Consider the following 23,461-nt stretch of genomic DNA (forward strand, 5'->3'; position numbering starts at 1 on the left):
GGTCGGTCCCCCCCAAGCTGCAGCGCCCCCGATGCCTCTTTGCGCTGCCCCCTTTCGAGATACGTGAGAAGGCTCCTCCCCGCGCCGGAGTTGGGAGGGCCCGGGCCTTCCTTCGAAAGGAGCGGCTCCGGTACAAGGAAGGCTTCGGTGGCCTCAGCGCTATGGCGGAGCCGCTGGGGGACTGCGCCCGTCCGTGCAGGAACGGCTTTGATAAACCAAAGGTAACAGGGTGCGCTCAGCAACTCCAGCCGATCTCAGTCCTCACCCAGAGGGGGCGAGAGAGAGAGAGAACACGCTTTAACGTAACGTTGTGGCATCGCTCGCTGGGTGCCCAGGTCGATTTTTAAATTCAGTCGCTCCCCTACGGGAGGGTTCGTGCGCGTGCATCTGGTTAAAGGGATGGCCAGCCAAAATTATTTTCGCTTAAAGGTATGGCCAGCAACAACGATCAAGGAAAAAATCTATGTGGTCGCTAGGAATCGAAAACGACTTGATGGCACGACTTGAAATCCACAAAAATTCGACATTGCTGCAAAGAGCTTCCCTGTATTTATAGAAGGAATAGCACCAATTAAAAGCCAAAAACGAAAGTGGAAAGTACTCTTCACCTGTTGAGGTTCTGCCTATGACACATTTATTTAAATGTAATGTATCAGGAAGAATTAATGCAGACTGTTAGTAACTGTAGGCAAGCAAGAGGCAAGGTGGGTGCTTGTTAAGTACTGTACTGGAAATGGAATGTGGAGTTTCAGCTTTTTCAAGTGAAACATCTGATTTTTGGATTTACTGTTAGGGAAAATTAATACAGTACCGTTTTCCAAAAACACAGACCTGCAAGGTTGATTCTTGGTAAATGCCTAAAAAGTAATTAATAGCCATATATTGGTTCTAAGCTTAACTCCTCCAATTATGCATAAGGTTTAGTTTTGGGACATTCTAATTTTATATCCAACTGTAGCTACCAGATCTGGATTGCAGATATCCAAATAATCACTAGATGATAGCACAGAGTTAGATTTCTGTATCTCCTTACTCCTTATTCCATGTAACAGTCATTCAGATTTTTTCAGCCCAGATCTGGTAGCCCTCATTCAAGTTTATGCTAAATGTGGATGGAATTTCATCAGCAAGCAAATATTTCTCTTGTATTTCTGCCTAACTACCACTTACATCAGCTAAATAAAATTTATATCACTTCCTGATGAATGGTGGAAACATTTATTTTTCACACTGATAAAATCAAAGTGCATGAAATGGCATATGCTGTGCCATTTTAGTATAATCCTACCAGAAAAAAATCTGAAAGACGTTGTGAAATGCATCACACAAAAATGTAGATTATTTAGAAAATAAATCTTATGAAAGGTGCCAGAGTCAAGGCCAACAGTGAACAACATGTTGATACTGATTATGTGAAAAAATGTGAAAAAATATTTCTCTTGTATTTCTGCCTAACTACCACTTACATCAGCTAAATAAAATTTATATCACTTCCTGATGAATGGTGGAAACATTTATTTTTCACACTGATAAAATCAAAGTGCATGAAATGGCATATGCTGTGCCATTTTAGTATAATCCTACCAGAAAAAAATCTGAAAGACGTTGTGAAATGCATCACACAAAAATGTAGATTATTTAGAAAATAAATCTTATGAAAGGTGCCAGAGTCAAGGCCAACAGTGAACAACATGTTGATACTGATTATGTGAAAAAATGAAAGGCAGTCACACCAAATTTTATTGAATATACCATCAAAACTTTTGAGGATGAAGAAATTCCTTCAGGTTCTTTATTACTCAGAACTTAAAGACAAAGCTGGATTTCTACCATTTGTTAACAGTTTTGGTTATTGCAGAAAAGTCTCCTGCTATGCAGAAATTGTGAGTTCTGATTTGATTGAATAGTTGCAGAACACCATTGAAAATACTCTGCTTTTCCTTCCAGTTAAAACTGTGATGAGTTCATAAATATAACTTGATTGATTGTAACCAGGTATTTTGGAGTTTGATGTTCAAATCTCTGATATATTGTAAATGAAAGTTGTGTAACAACATATCTACTATTTATCATCTAACACTCCCTGGTGATTATGAAGGCTTCATAAACTTTAGTAGAATTATTCAAATTCAACTGTATTCTAATTACACATTACAGACCTGTTTTGCTTATTAACAGTGACATTTAAAACCAGTCATTGGATGACACTGGCCCAATCATTGTCTTTCAGCCCAGACTACATCATAGGATTGTAGTTGTGGGAAAAAATAGGAAAAGAGAGCACTATGTATGCCACCTTGAGCTGATGAATGAAAAGCCAGATATAAATCTAATAAATATAGCAAGTGTGAATGGACAATTTGAGGCTACATGCTACTCCTGAATCTACAGAGCTGCCTTTGACCCAAAACTAGCATGTAGTTGATATACTGTACAATGTTTTTTCCTGTAAATCAATAAATATTATAATGATGCCCTTAGGCTCAACTCCTGGTCATTTCAAAGACCCAACCATGCAATTTTCTTGGCTGCCATTGCCTTCTTCAGGATAAATTTCAGCTTTGCAGTGTAGCCTACAGCCCAGGTATTCCCTTGTGGTATTCTATCCAAGTACTAATCATGTCTAACTCTGTTTAGTTTTCAAGCCCAGGTAAGATTGGCCAGGTGATACCACACGTTGAGGTAGGAAATGCCCCAAACTGCAGTATAAGTTTTAAAATGAGTTTAAAACAGTTTTTTTTTTTAAAAAAGGACCTACCAAAGTGGTGGGGGGGGGGTGGCAGCAGAAAATCCCAAGTCTGCCTACACCAGTTTCACATCTTTACCCTGGCCATTGTAGCCATCTCCATGCCAAATGAAGTAATTGACTCCTACATAATTCTGACTCAGCCTTTTCCAGCTTTAACACTGTATACATGTGACATTTACTCCCAAATTTCACAGCCATGGTTGTGCTAGCTGGGGAAAGCTGTGAGATGGAGATCCACAATCTTAATAGTGCCTAGGTGGGGGGAGGGAAGGGGGAGATGTTACACGAAGTCATTCTGTACTTCTCTTGTTTGATTTGTATGAAACCAATCAATGTTGCTTTATTCAACAAATTCTGGTTTATAAAATAATGGCAGGAATACCTATAAATACAGCCGTTTTTGTTTTAAAACCTCTGCTTTATAGCTTATTCAATAAATCCAAGAAACCAAAACAAATAACTTTGTGGCATTATAACTAAACATGTCTGGTTTCTAACAAGCTAGAGATAGAAAACTTGTTTTATTCCTGATTTTCAAGTTTATAAACTGCTCTGATGGGGAGTCCTCAGTCTGTCCATTGTGCTAAACAAGGCATAGAAAAACCTTTCCCATTGCTTACAGGATTTTCTTAGCAGGAATGATCAATTTGTTAAAGCAGAATTCTTCATAATTCTTACATAGTGGGACATGGAAGTCATGCATATATAATAATCAGTTGTCTCCTTTTTGCGCCAAAACATAGTTTGCCATTGCATCTGAACTGTAATTTGTCATTTTACATCCAAACTAGAATTGCAAACCTTGATCAGATTGGCCTGGTTAGGACTTTCTTATAGTTTGCTGCACAAGGAGAAGAATGTTGCAGCAAAAGCCAATCCAAATATGTTAGCAAAGATTGGTTTCCCATGAATGAAGAATTAATAGCCCGTGTAGAAGAACAGTGAGAACACAAAAATATTCATGGAATCTTAAATTAAAGGTGGCAATTTTAGCAGCTGTCAACTGCACTTAACATTTTTGGGAAGATTTTTGTATCAATTCAAAAATTCAAGCTGCAGCTTGAAAGATATGTAAATAAGAAAACATCTAATATGGATCTTTAAAAAGACAGTAGAATAAGAATTGGCTACTTGCTGTTTGGGGAAGCATTTGCTTGGTACTGTAACAGAAGTAGCCCTACCTGTACAGTTTAATTTTGGTGAGAATATTTGTGAAACAGCTGTTGAAAATCTCCAAGAAAAAGCATTTGATTACAAGCCAGTGAAAAGAAAAGGATTCTGGGAAAAAGAAGTTAAGAGCTAATTTGATAGAAAACAGCTCATATTCCTTACTCTAACTTTGAATCTGGGATCTGGTGACACCACGTCAGAGAAACCTGCACAGAGGAAGGACCATATAATGTGTCACGTTAGAGCCATAAATTAATTAGTTAGCCAGACTATGGAAAGTGACAGAAAGGTTTTTTAAAAAAAGATACTGCACAAATATTCCAGGGAGTATTCTTTTACTTACGTAAATCTATTTCAGGAAGTATGCATTGATAACATGTTTGACTCACGATTCTTTTACAATTTAGGAGAGAACTCAGATTATCTAGAGATAAATATCTTTCATACACAAGACAGGAACAATTTAGTGTGAGATTAGAAAGAGTATAGAAAGGAAGTTCATGGACTGCAGATCAGATTTATCTACATTTTTTTTAATGTGCTTTACAGTTCTTGTACAATTTAATAGGAAACACAATGAATAAATATCTAACATTTCTTAGAAATGCAGTTAAAGGAACTTGGGAATTTTTTTCTCAATGTATTTCAGTCCTATGGCTTAACAATCTATATACAGATAATCCTCACTTAACAAACACAACAGAGACCAGAAAATTGGTCGATAGGCAATACAGTCATTAAGTGAGTCACCATGTGACTGGACCCAATTTTACAACTATTTTTACGACAGTCGTAAAGCGAATCACTGCATTTGTTAAGCGAATCATGTGGTCATTAAGCAAATCATGTCATTAAGTGAATCCAGCTTCCCCAGTGGATGTTTTTTGCCAGAAACCAGAAAAAACAGTCACAAATCACAATCAAATGACTGCAGGAGTTGCAACCAGTTGTAAATGCAAGCCAGTTGCCAAGTGCCTGAATTGCAGTCATGCAACTGTGGGGGTGGTGTGATGGTTTGCAACGGCCATAAGTGTGAATGCAGGTTGTAAAGTACTTTTTTAGAGGCCATTGTAACTTCAGACTGTCATTAACCAAACAGCAAGGACTAACTGTACTACTAAAACTCTCAGGGTTTATCTGTTTGTAACCTTCAGTTGGGCAAAATGGTGCATCATAGGTTAACAATTTTTGAATCAACATACCTCAAATGGGCTAACTTAAAGAATATGTCCAAAATCTGGGATCTGTTACTCCCGTGGGATTGAAATTTGGCAAAGTTGTGACCGTTACAGCGTTACTGCACCTTCCAATTACACTTCCCAGAAATGCTTAGGCTGCGTGGCACAAGGGAACGTGGGAGAGGCATATCCCCACCCTCTTTCCTGCCTCCCTCTGGCCCCTGTGCCCAATTGGCTGGCAGTAAGGCGGTGGTTGGCAGTGAGGGAAGGACGAGGGAGCGATTCGGATGCCTGCTGGTGAGGTAGGGCTGGCTGGGGGGTGCCAGCGGTTGACAAGTGTGCCTTCTTCCTCTCTGGAGGGAGAGAGCCCTTGGGAACACACCAGGATGGAGAGTGGGGGTGCAGCTTTCCTCATGGTCTGCAGCTTCCTTTGTTCCCCTTTCCTCAAGCAAGGTGGCAGGCAGTCCTGTAGGTCAGCAGAGGAGGAGGAAAAGTGATTTCCAATACTCCCTGCCAGCTTCACACAACTAAAGTCAATGAGGAAGCCGGCTGGAAGTTGGAAGTCGCTCCTGCTCCCACCGTTTAGCCCAATCGGCTGGTAGCAAGACCCAACGAGTGAGCGGTAATTGGCTGCTTTGGATGCGAGGCTGAAATCTGAAATCTCTTAACATGGTGGGCATTGATGGAAGGACAAGGGAGCGATTTGGATGCCTTTTGGCAAGGTAGGACTGGCTGGGGGGGGTGCTGACAGTTGACTGGTGAGCCCTCTTCCTCCCTTAGGGACACACTGGGATGGGGAGCAGGGGTGCAGTTTTCCTTGCAGTCCACGGTTCTCTTTATTTCCCCTCCCCCCAGCAAAGTGGCAGGCAGTTCCACAGGTCAGCTGAGGAGGAGAAGGAGTAATTTCCGACACACTCTGCCAGCTCCCACAAGCAAAATCAATGGGGAAGCCAGCAGGAAGTCACTCCCGGTCCCACTGCCTTTTTGCCCGCCCATGGTCATTCTGTTTCTCTCTTTAGATAAGGAAATACCTCTGAAAGGACGACCCAGCGAGTCACGGGTTGTCTAGTAATCTTATAAATCCTCGGCAAATCCTTTTACAAATGTCTGGCATTACTTTGATATGTAACATAAGCTGACAATTATCTTGAAAGAGACTGAATGAGAAAAACCTTTCAGCTTATGGAACTATGTATACCATTTTGCAACAGTACATGTATAAAGGCTAGTTTATATATATTAATATAAACAATTTCAAAGGATGTTTTATTTCTATAACCAAATCCATATTAGTGATGAAGAGGTTGTACAAAGCTGCATTCTGTCAACTCCTTTTTTGCATTAACTGTTCTGGAGTTGTTATTTTGCATCTGTTTAAATGTGGAAAGTGAAGGATGTCAAACTGTAGTTGTTAATGATAATTTCAGGGAAAACTCCATTTAAAAGCCATTTTTTAAGTTTGTTACTGCTGACAGCCTTACTCAAGCAAGTGGAATGAGTTTTAGAAACCTAATTTATTTTTTATCCCAAAAAGGAAGTGGTTCTTTTCTGAGAAAATTTATGGCTACTCAGTTATAATGAAATATTTAAATTGAAGCATCTGTTATGCATTTTAAGAAGGTGTATTCAAAACTCTCTCCTAGATGACTTGTCAAAATCTGAAGGGGAGTAGTGCAGCCTGGTCTTACTGGACCTCTCAGCATCTTTTGATGCCATTAATATCTATATGAAGCTGCTGGGAGAGGTCATCCAACAGTTTGGGCTACGGTATCACCACTATGTGGATGATACCCAATTGTAAATTGCTACTCCGGGCCATGAGGGAGATGCTGTCACTATCCTTTCCTGGTGGCTTGGAGGCTATCAGGGTCTGGTTAGAAGAGAATAGGCTGAAGTTGAACCCTAGTAAATGTGAGCTGTTATAGATTCATCAAGGTTCTCTGTCACTGACAGAGTTGTTCCTTGATGGGCAAGCACTAGCCATCAGAGAGCAGGCTTACAAATTTGGGGTCCTTCTGGACTCACGGCTTCTGCTGGAACAGCAAGTAGAAGCCAAGCCAGAGGGACCTATGCCCAGCTTTGGCTGATGCATTAGTTTCAACCCTAGCTGGGGCAGGAAGACCTAGCAACTTTAACTCATGCCATTATCACCACCTGTAGAGGGCAGAAGGAATGGCCGTGAGTGACAGGAGGAAGAGCTGCTACTGAGACAATAGTCAAATAAAAAAGGACTGAGTCTGAGGCAGGAATCTAATTTGAGTAAACATCTCAGACAAGACCATCCTTAATGCTCACGAAGATAAAGGGAGGGAAGGGAGAGGCGCATTCAAGACCTGCAAGATTCTGTAACTATAGATTTACAATAAAAGTAGTACCAACCTACATAATGAATTCCTAGTTTGATCTACCTTGAAGGGCTGATCTGTTGAGCTACTATATGCTGTACTTTAAAAACTACTCAGAGCAGTTGATCCAAAATGCAGCAGCCTGTGTACTTTCTGGCTCCTGTCATTGGGAGTATATAACACTGGATTTGCAGATAAATTGGCTGCCAATTGGTTTCCGAGTACAATTTAAGGTGCTAGTTTTAACCTATAAAGCCCTTGAGGGCTTGATGCATGGATATCTGCAGGACCCCCTATTCCCACCAATTTAATTGGGCAGAGAAAAACTGCTATTGATCTGCATTTCTGGGTAGTCTGGGGGCTGAAGCAAAGAGACGCTGCTTTTCCATAGCAGCGCTAGTGCTGTGAAACAGACTCCCAACTGAGATCATGCTAGCTCCCTGCTTGCTAACGTTTTGGAAGCTTTTAAAGACTGAGTTGTTTCAGAGGGCCTTCTCCTGACTTCGTTAAGCCATTTGTATTTTCTATTATTATTGTTTGCAGTTTTCGTTTGGATGGGGTTGTCTAATTGACTTTTTATTTGATTTTATACTGTATATAAGCTGCCAAGAGTTTGGATTGCAGCGGGATAGAAATGTATTTTTTTCTTTTTATTCTTTTCTAGTTTGCTTTTGTAGTTTCTTATTATATTAGTTTTACATGATTTGGTATATTGTGAACCACCCAGAGTTGTTTGGAGTTGGGCGGCATCAAATTAATAAATAGTTTACTGATTGTTTATGTACTGTCAAGTCAGTGTTGTCTCTCAGTAATCACTTATTTATTTATTTGATTTATATGGCCACCCATCTCAATTACATGACTCTGGGCAGCTCAGAGATTTTCTCCAGGAAATATAAATACTGCAGCTCTTTAATCTGAATAATCAGCTAACTACTACAGACATATTTTTTAAAAATATTAAATGAGCGGGTTTTTTTCCCCCCCTGTAGGAGAGTGTCCATCCAAGGAATTTGATTCCAGAACTTTGCCGGCAGTTTTATCACTTAGGATGGGTTACAGGAACTGGTGGTGGAATCAGCATGAAACATGGGTGAGTGATATGAGGGATTTTAAAATTGTTTTTAACTCATGCTCATTTTTTGACAAATGAGAGCTTGTGAGAAATAAAACACAACACACATTAAAGTGCATGTCAATCTTCAGGACACTCAAACTAAGTAGATATTATAACAGGATACACATGCAGTATAATAACTAAAACGTGGAATCTGATAACGATCTTAGCACTCTTGTGTTGCTTAAATAATTCAAATGCTTTCAGCATAATTTACAATAAATCTACCGGTTAACAGTAGAACACAAAGCAGACAATTTTGTGTAGAGACATCTCTCTAGTATTTCTAAAGAAAAGTACATAGGAATTATTTGTAATGAAAACACACATTATTGATACAAAATCACTAAAGAAATAAAATACCTTCATTGATTGGAATATTTACTATACCACTAATAAGCCTATTAGATAACTATAATCATTCAACCTGATGAAATATGGGATCTTTCTTCTATAACATATGGAAGTTTGGAAATCTCCCACCAATGGAAAAAATCTCAACCATGGTGCCACAATGTCTTTTAAAAAAATTCAGATTCCTTTCTTGCTGAATTAGCTTTATGACTGCATACACATTTTGTTTAATCTTGTATACAGTTATACTCTCCCAAATGTTATCAATCCAAAACTGTTTTATTGGTGGTTTGGAGATTTCTAGGAGTCATTTCTAATTGAAGCCATTTCAGTATATTCATTTGTGGATTATTAGCTCCACATAGTGGTAATAAAAGGAAACTCATGTAATCTGTCCACATAAATAATTTTAATGCAAATTTTGCTCCTTTAAATGAAACTGTACTAACCTGTTTGCCCAAGGTTTTTCAGTCTCAATATTGGGAACAAGAAGAATTTATGCAGTTGGGAGAGAAGGTGCTGAAAAACTCAAAAGGGTTTGGTTTAAGATAAAGGAAATGTTTATGCAACATACTGAGGAAAAATCCTTAGGTAAAAACACAGGGGGCATAAACCCTCTCATACCTCATTTTACCCAAGATCTTTGATTCACACACTCAAAACTAGCATTATCGTGGATTTTTTTTTTTTTTACCAAAGTCGTAGGAAAACAATGTTCTGTTAATTTAGGGAAATACTGAACTGTGCTTCAAAGGGTAATACAGATTATTTTATGTGGACCCCTTTGAGGAGCGGGCTTGGAGACTATTGAGGACTAGGAGCCAGAATGTAGCAGAAAGAGCAGGGAAAAACAGCATTTTCTGCTACTGATGTTCCTGTATCCCCAGATTCCAATCGGGCCTCCGTCAAGCACTGACTAAGTCCAAAGAGTGATGGCAGTAGTGGGTCCTGAGCACCAGGGTTGAAAAATATAGAAGCACAAGACTTATGGAAGACCTTATTGAGAATAATGATCTATTTTGGAATCATTGTTGCGCCATTTAGACTAGCAGTCTGAACTGAACCAGTACAAGCTAGTTGATTTAGGGGATCTACATCTTGCTGTAGTTAACTATTAAGTCCTATACTTTGAAAGTAATATTATTGTGTGTATGTAGGTTTACATCATAAAATACAATATATTGTCCCTTTCAGTTACAAAGGTTTTTAAAAGGTGTTCAGTGTTAATTACAGCTCTATTTGTGTCAATTGCGTGTATATAGCTGATGAAGTTATTTTTATATTTGTCTGTCTTAGGCGAGGGAGGAAAATTATAAAATCAATTTTTTCCACAGAAGAGAAATATTTTTCCATCATCTGTTCTCTGCTATTACATCCAGATGTTATACATACCAAAGCAAAAAAAAAAAGTAATGGGTTAGAACAAGCATATTGCTGTATAAGTGACTTGGAGAATGTGTTAACATTAGGAACAAACACGTTACAAATACTTAAATTCTTAACATTCCCAACTGCTGTGCTGCAGGCTTCTTATTCTGTCTGCAAATATTTTACAGTTTAGTGATCCAGTGAGATCTGATTCATGAAGACAGAATCTCTGCCACTCCTTTCTGACGTAAAAATAATACTAACTTTGCCTTCAAATACTAGGAAATCTGGTTTTACCTGGCTAATTAACCACTAGGTGTCCCTGTTCTTCATGATTCCAAAAGTTTTAAATACTTAGCGTATTATAATGATGATTAAAACTAGTTCTTGAAGGATTTTCCTTTATTTTATCCTACCCCACAGATTTTATATAGATATGTGTGAAATATTTTTCTCTTTTAGCCATAAACACTGGTCATCAAGCTTTGTTTCCACTTTTCCTAGCAGGACCCCATGACTTCTTTTAATTAAGTTGACTGTTGGTGCCTCTGCAATAAGTATATATGTTTACACTGGTGCAATTTAAAGTGACCATGTTTGAAACTTGTTCTGTATAATCACAGTGATTGTATTGGTGAGACAGAATGTCAGGGATTAGAAATGTAGCTCAATTGCATTAATGCTGGTTGTTCTCGAACTAGCTGAACCTAGAGCAATTTGTTAAGCACAGTTGCCAAGATGTAGTAGCAGAAGCAAATATTATGCATCCTGTTGTGTCTGTAAATGAAGCTTTGTTTTTCCTGTTGCTGTATAGTTACAATTACAATTCTGTTTTCTCCCTCCCTCCCTCCCTCCCTCCCTCCCTCCCTCCCTCCCAGCAATGAAATATATATTGCTCCATCTGGTGTCCAGAAAGAAAGAATACAGGTTAAGTATGAGTAGTATTTTTATCTTGATTATAGCCTTGAAAGTAAATCCACAGCCTATTCATAGTTATTCATGAGAAAGTCCCACTGAGTTCTTTCTAGATAAACATGTATTGGATTGCTACTGCATGTATTTTTAAGAAGAATTTTCATTTTCTTTTCTTACTAGGTTTCTCTGGACTATATGAGATTATAGGAGACAATATGAATGAGTGGGGCAGCAAGAGTGAAGTATATTTTAGGGATCTTTTCTTTTGTATACCATGTGATTAGGAAATTTTATCCATGTGTAGAAGGATAATCCCTTCCTATAAGATGGCCAAAAGACAATTGCTGTGACAGGCCACGATAGAGAAACTTCCTAGAAGCCATACAAGCAAGTCACACTTGTCTACTATTTCATGCTCCTGTATGAAAAATCCTAGATCAGCTACTGTTTTCTATAATTATTTGGCAATTACCAGTGAAGAAACGTACAGATCATCCACACACCTTGCTTGCCTTGGCTCTGAGATGATGTCATCCCTTCAAGGTAGACCATACTAGGAAATCAGTGCCATATTACTTTTATGGTAAAGCTGTAGTAACAGAATTTTATCTTCAGGTAAACTAGGGAGGGGCTTGTCTGATACATTTACGTTACTTTCTTGGCCCAGGCTCAGGCCCCTTTTATCTGACCATTGCCTTGGTAATGACTCTTCCTCCTGTCCTTCAAGGCCATTCCTCAGCCTTCTACAGATGGCCTGCTCCCATGTCACTGAGGACATGTCCTCACTCAGGAGCCTCCATCTCTGCACCAGCCTGCCACTAGGGCAAGTTGAAGATGAATCAAAGGGATCTGGTAAGAAAGGAATGTTTTCCAGTAGAAAATGGTATAAAAACTCCTCTGTGTAAACATTTACATAAGGGAGGAGCCTGATGCAGTTTGGGACCTGCACAACTTCAATTGGCCCATTCTAGGTCTATCCTTTCCCATTCAGCCATGGGGCTCTGTGCCTGCCTCTCTCTCCTGCTCATTCTCCCCAGGCAGAGATCCCTAGCTGCTTCTCTCCATGACAGTCCCTGCCATGACCTCTGCGCTGGCTGGAGAGGACCACTGCCAGCCATGATTGGAACAGCAAGTCAGCTGTTCAGCAAGTGAATAGAAGTGAAGCGCACACTTTACCATCCTTATGCTGCCTCCCATCTTTCCCCCAAAGCAGGATCCATGTGGTGGTGGTGGGGGGGGGGGGATTGGCAGGTAGCAAAAAGGGGGAAGAGCCTTCTCTCCTACTCCTTGCTCCCCCACAGCAGTAGCATAAAGTGATTTCCTCATAGGGAATTTTGTTTTCAAGGCATTGCAAAAGGACCACAGTCAGGGCAGCAGTTTCCAACTTTCCTCCATCTGAGTCTTACTGGGCAAGAACAAATACAGATTTTTACTTTTTGGCTTTGGGGAAAACCATCGGTGAATTGGGAGGTAGGTGGGAAGGGGTTCCCTTTTTTATAAATCTAGAATGTTGCCAACATTTTTTTAACAATGAAAATACTAGTCCTGTATGAGAAGCACCTGAAGCATTATACTACAGTCCATCACTGGATTTTAAAAGAAATGTTTTTGTAACTATGAAAAGTTATAATTCACAAACTTTATGATACTATTATAAAAAGCAGTGCTATTAGTTAGAATTAACTTACAGCCTCTAAGATTGCATCATTAATCTTCATCAATATTAATGCCTATTTTCTGATTTAAGGCTGGAATCATATCCCAATTTATCTGGGTGTAAGCTCCACTAAATTAAATGGGATTTGATTACAATGTACATATTTAAATAAGTCTGTGTTTATTTCTTCATTTGAATGTGCCAGAATTAGAAGATGGATTATGGGTAATTGCAGTCTCAGTTTTCTTTTGTTTGTTTAATCTTTTCAAAGAGAAATGTTTGAAAACATCACCAAGGCCGTAGTAATTGCAAATATTAGCATTTATTAGTGTCAGCCCACTAAAATCAAGCAAGCACATTAGGTAGAAAATAGAATAATTAAATTTACAATATATTCTCTTACTTAAATGCAATCTTAGTGAACTCAGTGGTACTTCCCATTGTACTGTGATACATTACTTCAGTAGGTTGTATGCATATCAATGTTGTATCTGTTATAGAAGCGGGGACAAGTAGTCTTCCAAGTGTTATCAAAATTTAGTTCTAAAACCATAAGACGTTACACGATATGCAAAATAGTTGATTATATATCTTGCTAGGCTATTTTTTCAGAAGGTTCTCACTTTATTTTGCCTTTGAATGGACGAATCCTTTTTAAGGACTTGTAAAAGTGCTGCAGGTCTGGGAAAAGCAGAGTTCTGAAAGCACAAGCATTAGCCAGTCAGTGCTGTTTATAGGCAGCTTCTCCTGCACAGTAGAAAAACCAGTTTCTATTGAGTCTGAACCTGGACGGGGTATTTTGGGACTTTCTGGAATATAATGTGTACTTCCATAGGTGCTCGTCTGCCTGACCAAGGTACATTTACTCAGAATCCCAATAAAATGAAGTGATTGTATCAAGATGCATTTGTTCTAGTAGCTTTTCTGAAATACCCTTGCCTAAAAATAGGTTTTCATGATTTGCCAAATCTTCCTAAAGTAAATATTTTTTGCTGGAAAGTTATGATTATCCCAGCTTTCTGCTGTTTTGTTATAGCCTGAAGATATGTTTGTGTGTGATATCGAAGAAAAGGACATCAGTGGCCCTCCATCACACAAGAAACTCAAGAAGAGTCAATGTACACCTCTGTTCATGAACGCTTATATCATAAGAGGTTTGTCCTAAATATTCTTGGAGGTACATGCTATTGATAATATAGTGATTTTGTAAGTGGAACTATAACATGACTGGAAGGCAGATGATGAGGATGAGGATTTATTAAATTTATATATGCCACCTGACTCCCAGTGACTCTGGGTGATTTACAAATGATTTAAAACATTTAAAAACAAGATGATAAAAACAAGAAACAAAAGAAGGCTAGTGATAGCAGGATAACAAACCGGTGGAAACAAAACAACCTAGGTTAAAAGGAGGTTTCAGTCGTCTTCACCAAAGGTCTGGGTGAAGATATAGTACAATCCTTTTTTTCAAAAGAAAAAAAAGATAGGAAAGTGCATAAAGCGTGGCTTCTGGAATTCTTTCGAATCCCTTAATAATAGGTTGGCTGTAGAAAACATGGCCAAGAGGGAGGGGCCCCCAGAAACTGGCAATATTCTGAGTCACTGGCCTCTCCCTTAGCAGAGGTTTTTTCTGGATTTTTTTTTCCCCTTCATAACCTTCAGCCTGATTCAGCCCATTTTTGAACTCATCTTTCTTTTGCCAGTTTCTCACCCCATACCAGATTTGGTCCCCTTCTATTCATTTTTCAGAGTTAGCATGCTGATGTAGAGGAAGACCCCTAAGCTACTTTATATAATTGAAGAATGTAGTTAGCTCCTGAGCCTGCATCCTTGCAGTTTTCTTGCAGTTTGTCAGTGCTTGTGGGATAGTTGTTGCTTTTTGACTCCCAGAGCATCCCAGGGAGTCCCCCATCCAAGTACTGCTGAGGGTTTGAACCTTTGAAGATCAGCTAGGAGTGGTTTTACAGGTAGTCCTCAACTTAAGACCACTTGTTCGGGGACTGTTCAAAATTACAACTGTGCTGAACAAGGGGGACTTACGACCAGTCTGCGAAGAGGTGGCCATTGCAGTGCTCCCACAATCATAGCAGCCAGCACAATGAGGCATCCAGCTCACGATTACAACGTCACCGGGAGCTGTGGTCATGTGATCACAATTTCTAACATTCCCTGCTGGCTTCCCACAAGCAAAGTCAATGTGGAAGCCAGCAGGTTAAGTTGCTCCCACTGGTTTTTCTCTTGAGGAGCCCCACTATGGATTACAGGATCCCAGGATTTTCATACTCTGTAGCACTCCCCCGTTCACCCATTTGCAGTGCCTGCCCATGGCCCCCACTGGGCCCAGTGCCCACGGCCCTCACTAGCTCCCCAGCACCCACCTGCTGCCCTCACTGGTCCACCCACGCTCCCTAGAGGCCACCTGCAGCACCTGCCAGCCTGCTTGCTTCTTCCCACTTAACCATAGGGTTCTATGGTCTTGGGATTATGACACAACCAGGACTGCTGGGATTGCCTTCACTAAGCGATGCAATCACATGACATCGTGCTTTACAACTGCATCACTTAGTGATGGCATTCCCAGTCCCAATTGTTGTAACTTGAGGACTACCTGTATATATTTTGATAGCAGTGTGAACAGCTGACCCTGTAATAATGTGTTCTTGGAACAACTTAGAAACTACAGCAAATTCATTGATAATAACTCTATTTTATAAGTACAATATTCAAAGTTCTAATGGAATTTTTGTTGTAGCAGTTACTGTAGTTTTATGTAATAAATAAAAAAAATAGCTAATGTATGTGTACGCTTCCTAAGTTAGTGGCTGATCTATGAGTCCCCTGCTGGTTGGATTAAAAAAGAAATGGGAGGGAAGTGAAAGTTGGAATGGTGTGCAAAGAAAACTTATCCTGTGCTTCTGATAATTCATGCCTTATATTAAGAATAGGTAGGTTTTAAATGCATTTTGTGTATCCTGAAATAGAGGATGGGGATGAATAAAAAATCCAAATAGAGGGAGATTTTGATTTTTAAGGTGTAGTCTATATATGTTTACTCAGAAGAAATCCAGCTGAAGTCAATGAGTCTTCCAGGCTTCCCACATCCAAATAAATATAGAGAGAATTATAACCAGAGAACATTACATCCATCCTTTTATTTATTCTCAGACATGCAAGTTTTAAGGACTAGAAATTATGAATATTAAAACAGTTCTACTTCTAGTCTGTTGGTGGCAGCATCCCAGTGTTAAAAGTGTTTTGGAAGAGACTATTGTAAGACTATTATAATAGGTACTAGTGATGTAGAGACAATTTCCTTTAATAGTCACAGTCCTAATACTTCTGATAATAAGCAGTACCACCTTGCCTCTGCTTTTCCTAAACCTTCTCTAAAGATGTGTTGAGACCAGTAACTTCCAGAATATGTAGTCAGTATGGCTGGGAATCACAGTCCCAGTGTGTTGGTAGGTACATGCTGCTAAATGCATACGTAAGTGTACTCAAGTAACCATAATGATGAAGAAATAATGAAACTCAAACTACCACATGTCATGACCCCGCCCTTTCATACTTGCATCCCAATGGGAGACATAAATTATGAAGTTTGCATTGTGATGTCATGTTACACGTTTTATCACTTGCCCCCTTCCACATATACCTATATAAACACCAATCGATCACATGGAACAATTTCTTAAGCCCCAAAAGAGTTAGGTCTTTTTTTTTTTTTAGTCTTTGACGATCTTTTAAAGAATTTGTTGTGGATACCACAGATAGGATTCAATCTGTTTCCTTTTTTATTTAAAATACAAGTCAGGTAATCTGCATTTAAGAAGTTTGATTCTTGAATATATGAAAGAAGAACGAACATTGAATTTTTGAATTGTGTTTTCTTTAAAACTATTATTTTAGGAGCAGGAGCAGTGATTCATACTCATTCCAAAGCTGCTGTAATGGCCACACTTTTGTATCCAGGAAAAGAGTTTAAAATAACTCATCAGGAGATGATAAAAGGAATCAAGAAATGTACTACAGGGGGATATTTCAGGTAATTTCCATTAAATAGTTTTGGAGTAGTACTGAGTTTTTCCTCATATATGCAATTTTTTAACATCAGTGTTAGTCTTTTGTAACAAAACAATAGAATCCTTAAAGACATTATCACACTATCCATTGAATGAAGGGGACTGTGACCCACAAAAGCTTCTATGATAATTGATTTGCTAGTCTTTGAAGTGCTATAAGAACCTTTATCATTTTTGCATTCAACTTTTATTCAAAACTCCCATAATCTAAAATGAATCCATCCCAATCACATGCTCCCAATTACATGAAACTTCTTCCAGAAATGATAAGACAAGCTTTTTATCCTGCTCTTTATAAATTTGTCTTGATAGGTACAACAGTAGTGTATAGTTACAGTACCATATGTTCAAAGCCCCACCCTCTCAATTCACAAGTAGCTATTCAAAGAAAACAAATGACTTCTTTTCAGATTAAAACAAATCTCCTTTATTCTGTGTATCATAAAAAAATAGGGCAATCACTTAGTTGTTTGGAAATTTGGAGAAGGTATGAGGGATAAAGTGAGAAGGGCAAAAAATATTCTGTTAGCAGGAGGGATTAAACTACCACCTTCACCCATTACAAAAGATTATTTTGTCCATCTGCCACTCTAATATGCTTTAACTATTCATCTAAAGCACCTTTTAATTTTGTGAAGATTATTCCACCCAACTATTCTATGAACGAACCTCTATTTTTGCATTATGAAATTGAGAGAGAAAACAAAGGTCTGACTTCAGTGAAACTTAAGCTAAAGTCCCTAAGTAAAACTGCTTGGACATTTCAGTGGACTGATGTTATTAAAATAGCATTCTAAATATCTCAGCTATGAACAAGATTCAGCAGATTACTCACTGGATTTTGCACAATAAATAACAAAGTGGGATTAAGTTAATTTGGCACTGTTTAAACCAATTTAATTCAAATTGGCAGACTACTACCTATATACTTCATACTTACTTGATTGTAGGATAATATATCGCTACTCTAAATAAAAGATGCTGCAGCTCCTCTTTTACATAGGGGTATGCTAACATTTTACCTAGAAAACTTAAGTTTGGAACACATAATTCTAGACACCTTGAAAAGCACAGCAGTCTGAAAGGGGATGTTTCCACATGTCCTCCATGAAACTGGGGATGTGTCATAACAACTACAATTGGGTAATGCTGTAAACATGTTATGTATCATCATTATTAAAAAAAAAACTAGCTACCAAGTTTACATTGTGTGCTCTTAATTCAGGACCCCAAAGTTACTGGGAAAACATAGGTAGATATTATGTAGTTTGATAAAAGGAATCTGATTTCCGATCAATGTTCTCTTCCCTACTTTTCCAGTAATAATACTAGGCTTTTAGAACCCCAGATATTCTGTGTACTGTATATAGTAATACTGACCAACAACTGTTGAAAGCAAGGAGAGGGAGCAGATAATGAAAGCAGATGACTGGAACAGAGGCAGAAGAAGGAAACAAGTTGCTACTGTTACTTCTGTTTAGCAGAATACCAGGGTTGGGTTAAGATTTTTAAAGATCGGAATGCTCAATCATTCAAATAGCCACCAGATAAATCTGCCATTACTGACATTCAGCCTCTCTATAGGGAGGGTAATAAGAGGAGATCAGGGCTAGAATATTTGTTTGCGTTCCTTCTTGAACCTAAGTAAGCTGTGGCCAGATTTCATAACAGTTGAACAGGACTAAGCATGCCTACCTAGGAGTAAGAGCCACTGAACTCAGTAGAGCTTGCTACCAAGTAAACATGTATTAACCTCAATTTGCTTTGCAGCCCAGGACAAATGTCTCAGCTGATATGTTTGTTTATTTTCCAAAGAAATAACCCCACCCACCAGCTGCTTTCTCCAGCCCCCATGGATCTCCTCCAACTACCATATGGAGTAAACTGTGTTAAACATGGTCTGCAATTAATTTCCTGAGAATAAGAGCCATTCAATTCAAAGTTGAAGAGTTGAATGCAGTGTAAGCACGCATAGGTTTATGCTTGCTGAACCAAGCACCAATCGCTTTTTGCTGCTTTCAGAAAACAACCCCTCTTCATTTATTTACTTTCTTTTCCTTCCCATATCCCATCTCTGTCCAGTTTTTTCCTGGGTTGGTGGAGTTGTTTCTGTTGTGCAAGAGAGATAAGTGTGTGTGTGTGTTTTCTGTCTACCTTCCTTTTTGGGAAGACTATTTTACATTTAGGCTCATCTTCCTTTTGGGTAAATACAGTAATAACAAAATGGTTATTTTCTGGTTCAGTGCATGTTGCTACTGTTTGGAAACAATGCAGAATACGATGGACTGTTGGTAAGAAAAGTGCAATATCTTTCACTGTTATGTTTAAGATAAATTACACATAATCTTATAGCTAGCAATCATTGTTGTAATGATTTCATACATTCTTAGTTTTGAAATTTGGAGGCAATTATTGCTTGCTTTAATTGTTGGTTACCTTGGATACTTTAAAGAGAAAACATGGATATAAATGTTTTAAATGATGATGCTCCCCAAGTGACTGCCAATTTTAACATCTATCCTTGGATTTATGCATCATTTATTTATTTAGGATTTTTGTATACTGTAATTTTAATTGTTTTTAAGCGCTTTGTAAACTGCCCAGAGTCGTTTTAACAAGATGGGCAGTGACAAATTTGACATATAAATAAATAAATAAACATAAATAAAAAATACATCGAACAAGCAATACAACTATTACTAGATATGAGAGGCTAAAGTGAATGGGACCATATTATTCATGACAATACAACCTCATCTTTTCAGATACAATGACATGTTAGTGGTCCCTATTGTTGAGAATACACCCGAAGAGAAGGACTTGAAGGAGAGGATGGCACATGCAATGAACACATATCCAGATACTTGTGCCGTGCTGGTCAGGCGTCATGGTGTTTATGTTTGGGGTGAAACTTGGGAAAAAGCCAAGACAATGTGAGTACAGTGAGGAAGAAAAACAATATATTGGTGGGTCTGTCTCTTCCAGAACTACTTAATGTTACATATAGGTACAGCTGAAGCATACGTGCTTCCAGTTCACTTGATTTTTCTGTTTTCGAGAATTGGGAATTATTCCAATCACCAAGCATAAAAATATTTCTCCAGTGTACCTTTTGATCTTCACACTTGTTTTATAAATACTTGCAGAGCTTCTATTGTTATAACAACATGTGCTTCAAAATTTAAAATGGATTTTTGAGTGGTGGTAGGGGAAGTAGTTATATTTTACAAACTAAGTGTAAGGAAAATACTAGTACTTCAGAATTCTGTTCATCCGCAGTGAGAAATATTTTTTAATGTCATATTATTGCCAAAATGATACTGTATTCACCTTAACAAAATGTTAGGGTTTTTTCCTCAAATAATTTACTTTAAAAGGAGAAGGTTGTTTTTAGTTTGGCTGAGAGTAAGGTATTTGAGATATACAAGTTTTTTCTGTCTGTATCATCTTAAATTCAGGATTGTCTTTTTTGTAAATATGGTATTGTACAATAATGAAAAACTTTCACTCAGATACAGTTTTATTTCTGCTGAACTGGTAAATTAGTTGATAGATATTTACATAACAGATTCAAAAACATAATGTATCTAACCAAAAAACTACCCTAATTTATTTATTTTTTCCCTTTTGTGTATACTTCAGGTGTGAATGTTACGACTACCTTTTTGACATTGCAGTACAAATGAAACAACTTGGAATTGATCCTGCTTTGGTTCCCAGTGGAGAAAATGGAATTGTTTAGTAACCGTTTTTCCCCTAAAATGACTACCCTTGATTACAATATTTGGTTTCTAGGACAGCGTCAGATTATTAAACATTAACCATTCTGTATTGGTTGTTAAATGTCTGAAGGATACTCAAGATAATCTGTGTTCCTCATGCAGATATTGAATTGTACAAAACTCCTTTACCTCTCAATTTGCATAACATTAATAATTTGGTTTTAGGATCTTCTTTGTTTTTCATATTCTACTGTTTAACAATATACCATTATTAAAACCTGATGGTCTTGTAATTCTCAAATTCAGGATTTCTTTTCTTTTTTTTACATAAGAAGCACACTATGGTATCCAACAGGGAAAATGTTCAAAACAATTTCAAATAGGTGTTGAAAGAGTGCCATGGATAAAAGTATGCCAAAATAAGACATTAGCTTTTACTTTTGAAAAATAACACTTTTTTCACTCTCCTCTTTAAGAAAGTGAATGCATTCTCCTACATGCTGTTTTCCTTGGATAATTCAAAATACATGTCAGCCCAGAAATCATTCCAAAATTATAGGTATTTGAAAAGTAATGAAAGGAGCTTGAAAAAAAAATAGTATACAGAAATGAATGGTGTATTTATTTTACCTAGGTGTTTTAGATGGTGCCAATGGATTCAACAACATTTTAAAGGTTACATGCGTCATCTTATAACTTGGTATGTTAACAAAAAGTAAAATAGGAATATATTGCTGTAATTTCAGTGTTACTTGCTCTGTGGGGATAAGATGGATGCTGGGCACAAAGTCTGAAAGGCTGAAGTTCATGAAGATGACTAGTAGTTAAAGAAGTGAACCCTGCCCCAGATGAAGTGCTATCAGAATTATTTATTAAAAGGACTATCAGATGAATATTAAAGTATTGTTTAAATGCAAAATGATAGGAGTCTCTTCTACCTGCCACTAAAACACACAACAGTATGTGCAATAGCAAGAACAGAAGTTCTTTTTGGTCCTGGTGACATTTTATGCAAACACTATCTAGTATTGAATAAATATTTATTTGTAAATTACATGAATCATATAATCTCTTACAGAAATAAAAACAGAAGTAATACTAAAAAGGGTACTGTACGTTCTAATTTGTATGAGCATTTGATACACACAGATGATTTTATGTTGACTTTAAATTAGTTACTAACATTAACTTCAACACACTTTCATAATCAAGAACTGAAAAGAAAGTACAGGGAAGACTGCATGAAGCCTTCAACAGAGCAATGTTCAAATTTTATTCTGCCATGAGAAATAAAAATCATGTGCACAGGTACAGAATGGGATATCTGTGGCTTGGTAATGGCAGTTATGAAAATGATATTGGAAAAGTAATTGTTTAGAGACCGAATATGAGTTTACAGGGTGGAGTGTCTGCAAAACAGGCATATGTAATTTCAGGCTGCATGAACAGAAGTGTAGTTGCCAAATCAAGGGGAATAATCATGCCAGTTTATTCTGCTTTGAGCAGACCTCACTTCAAGTAGTGTGTCCAGCTCTGGGCACTGAACTTTAAGGAGTCAGAGAAATTGGATTTAGGAAAAATCAACACAAGTGATCAGAGGACTAGAAACTAAATCCCATGAAGAGGGTTTGAAAGAGCTGAGTAGGTTTAGCCTACAGAAAACACTACAGGGAAATATGATAGCACTCTTCAAATACCTGAAAGGATGTCACAGGAGAAAGGCCCTGTTCTTTCACATTCCACAGTGCAGAATATGGACTAATGGACTTAAGTTACAGAAAGGCAGATTTTGACAGACTGTTAGGAAAAATTCCTGATAGGAAAAGCAGGTCAACAGTGGAACCAATTACCTAGAGATGTGATGGGCTTCCCTATCTTGGATATGTTCAGGGAAAGGTTAGACCAATCTATCTCAACCTTGGCAAGTTTAAGACCAGTGGAGTCTTAAAATAATTGTGATCATAGTGGCAATCTATGGATGGAAATCAAGTGCTGCCATTCTGCTTCCAGAATGTTTTTTTTTTTTAATCAAGTAGGCATTTATGGTAATATCAAAGAGCAGGCAGTTTTCAGCTGTTCCCCCTTCCTGCTGCAGCCACAGTGGGACACAGAAATACATTCTTTGGTGAAGAGTGTGGAAGGTGATAAGCAATGGTGAGGTGAACTAAAGTAGGAAAAAGGCTTACACTAGACTAGATCAAAACCATTTTATAAGTTTGTTTCTTTGCTAACTTGAAGTTTGGTTTGAAATTTTTGATAGCTACAGGAGTCAGTAGAATTGAGGCTGAAATATCTTTGTGAAGCATTTCTAACAGGAGCCACGAGAGGCAATGTAGTAATCTCTCTGAGGCCCTTCCAGACGCATGGCACAAGCTTAGTATCTAAACTGGCTTTTAATTTCCAAAGTTGAAGTGATGGCAGAATTATGAAAATATTCCCTTATTTCATTCTACATGAAATATAACTGACACAAAGACTTCTTGATTTTGACTTCAGAAAGGAGTCACAAAATGTTCTAGTTGTTTAGGATCCTTTTGAAAGATCTTATTGGAGCAATATAGCTTCTAGTTATAAGAGCACAAATCAGTCAAGGCAAAGGTCTATCTGGTCCTGCATTCTATGTCACACAATGTTCAAGTAAATACATTTGAGAAGCTGGAGGAAGATGACTGTTCTTTTCCATTATGGATCCTAACACATTTATGGCAATCTACTTTTGATTCTGGAAAATTCTACAGCAGTTAAGACAGTCACATTCTGTATTTACATTTCTCTAAACTGATGGTCATCTGGTGGCATCT

At 38.0% G+C, this 23,461-nt stretch overlaps 1 protein-coding gene across 1 annotated transcript; it reads left to right on the forward strand.

Annotated features, from left to right (window-relative positions):
- Positions 1-3: 3 nt before the first annotated feature.
- On the forward strand, positions 4-21,400 carry APIP (APAF1 interacting protein). Its single transcript, XM_007426426.4, has 7 exons — positions 4-221; positions 8,435-8,535; positions 11,160-11,208; positions 13,890-14,007; positions 16,766-16,901; positions 19,704-19,871; positions 20,581-21,400. The coding sequence occupies exons 1-7, from the start codon at positions 162-164 to the stop codon at positions 20,678-20,680; spliced, it is 732 nt and encodes a 243-aa protein (XP_007426488.3). The 5' UTR covers positions 4-161; the 3' UTR covers positions 20,681-21,400.
- The last annotated feature ends 2,061 nt before the right edge of the window (positions 21,401-23,461 follow it).

The sequence above is a fragment of the Python bivittatus genome, unplaced genomic scaffold, assembly GCF_059951505.1.
Source record: "Python bivittatus isolate LINGU-HERP-01145 unplaced genomic scaffold, Pbiv_v1 ctg000480_np1212, whole genome shotgun sequence".
NCBI lineage: Eukaryota > Metazoa > Chordata > Lepidosauria > Squamata > Pythonidae > Python > Python bivittatus.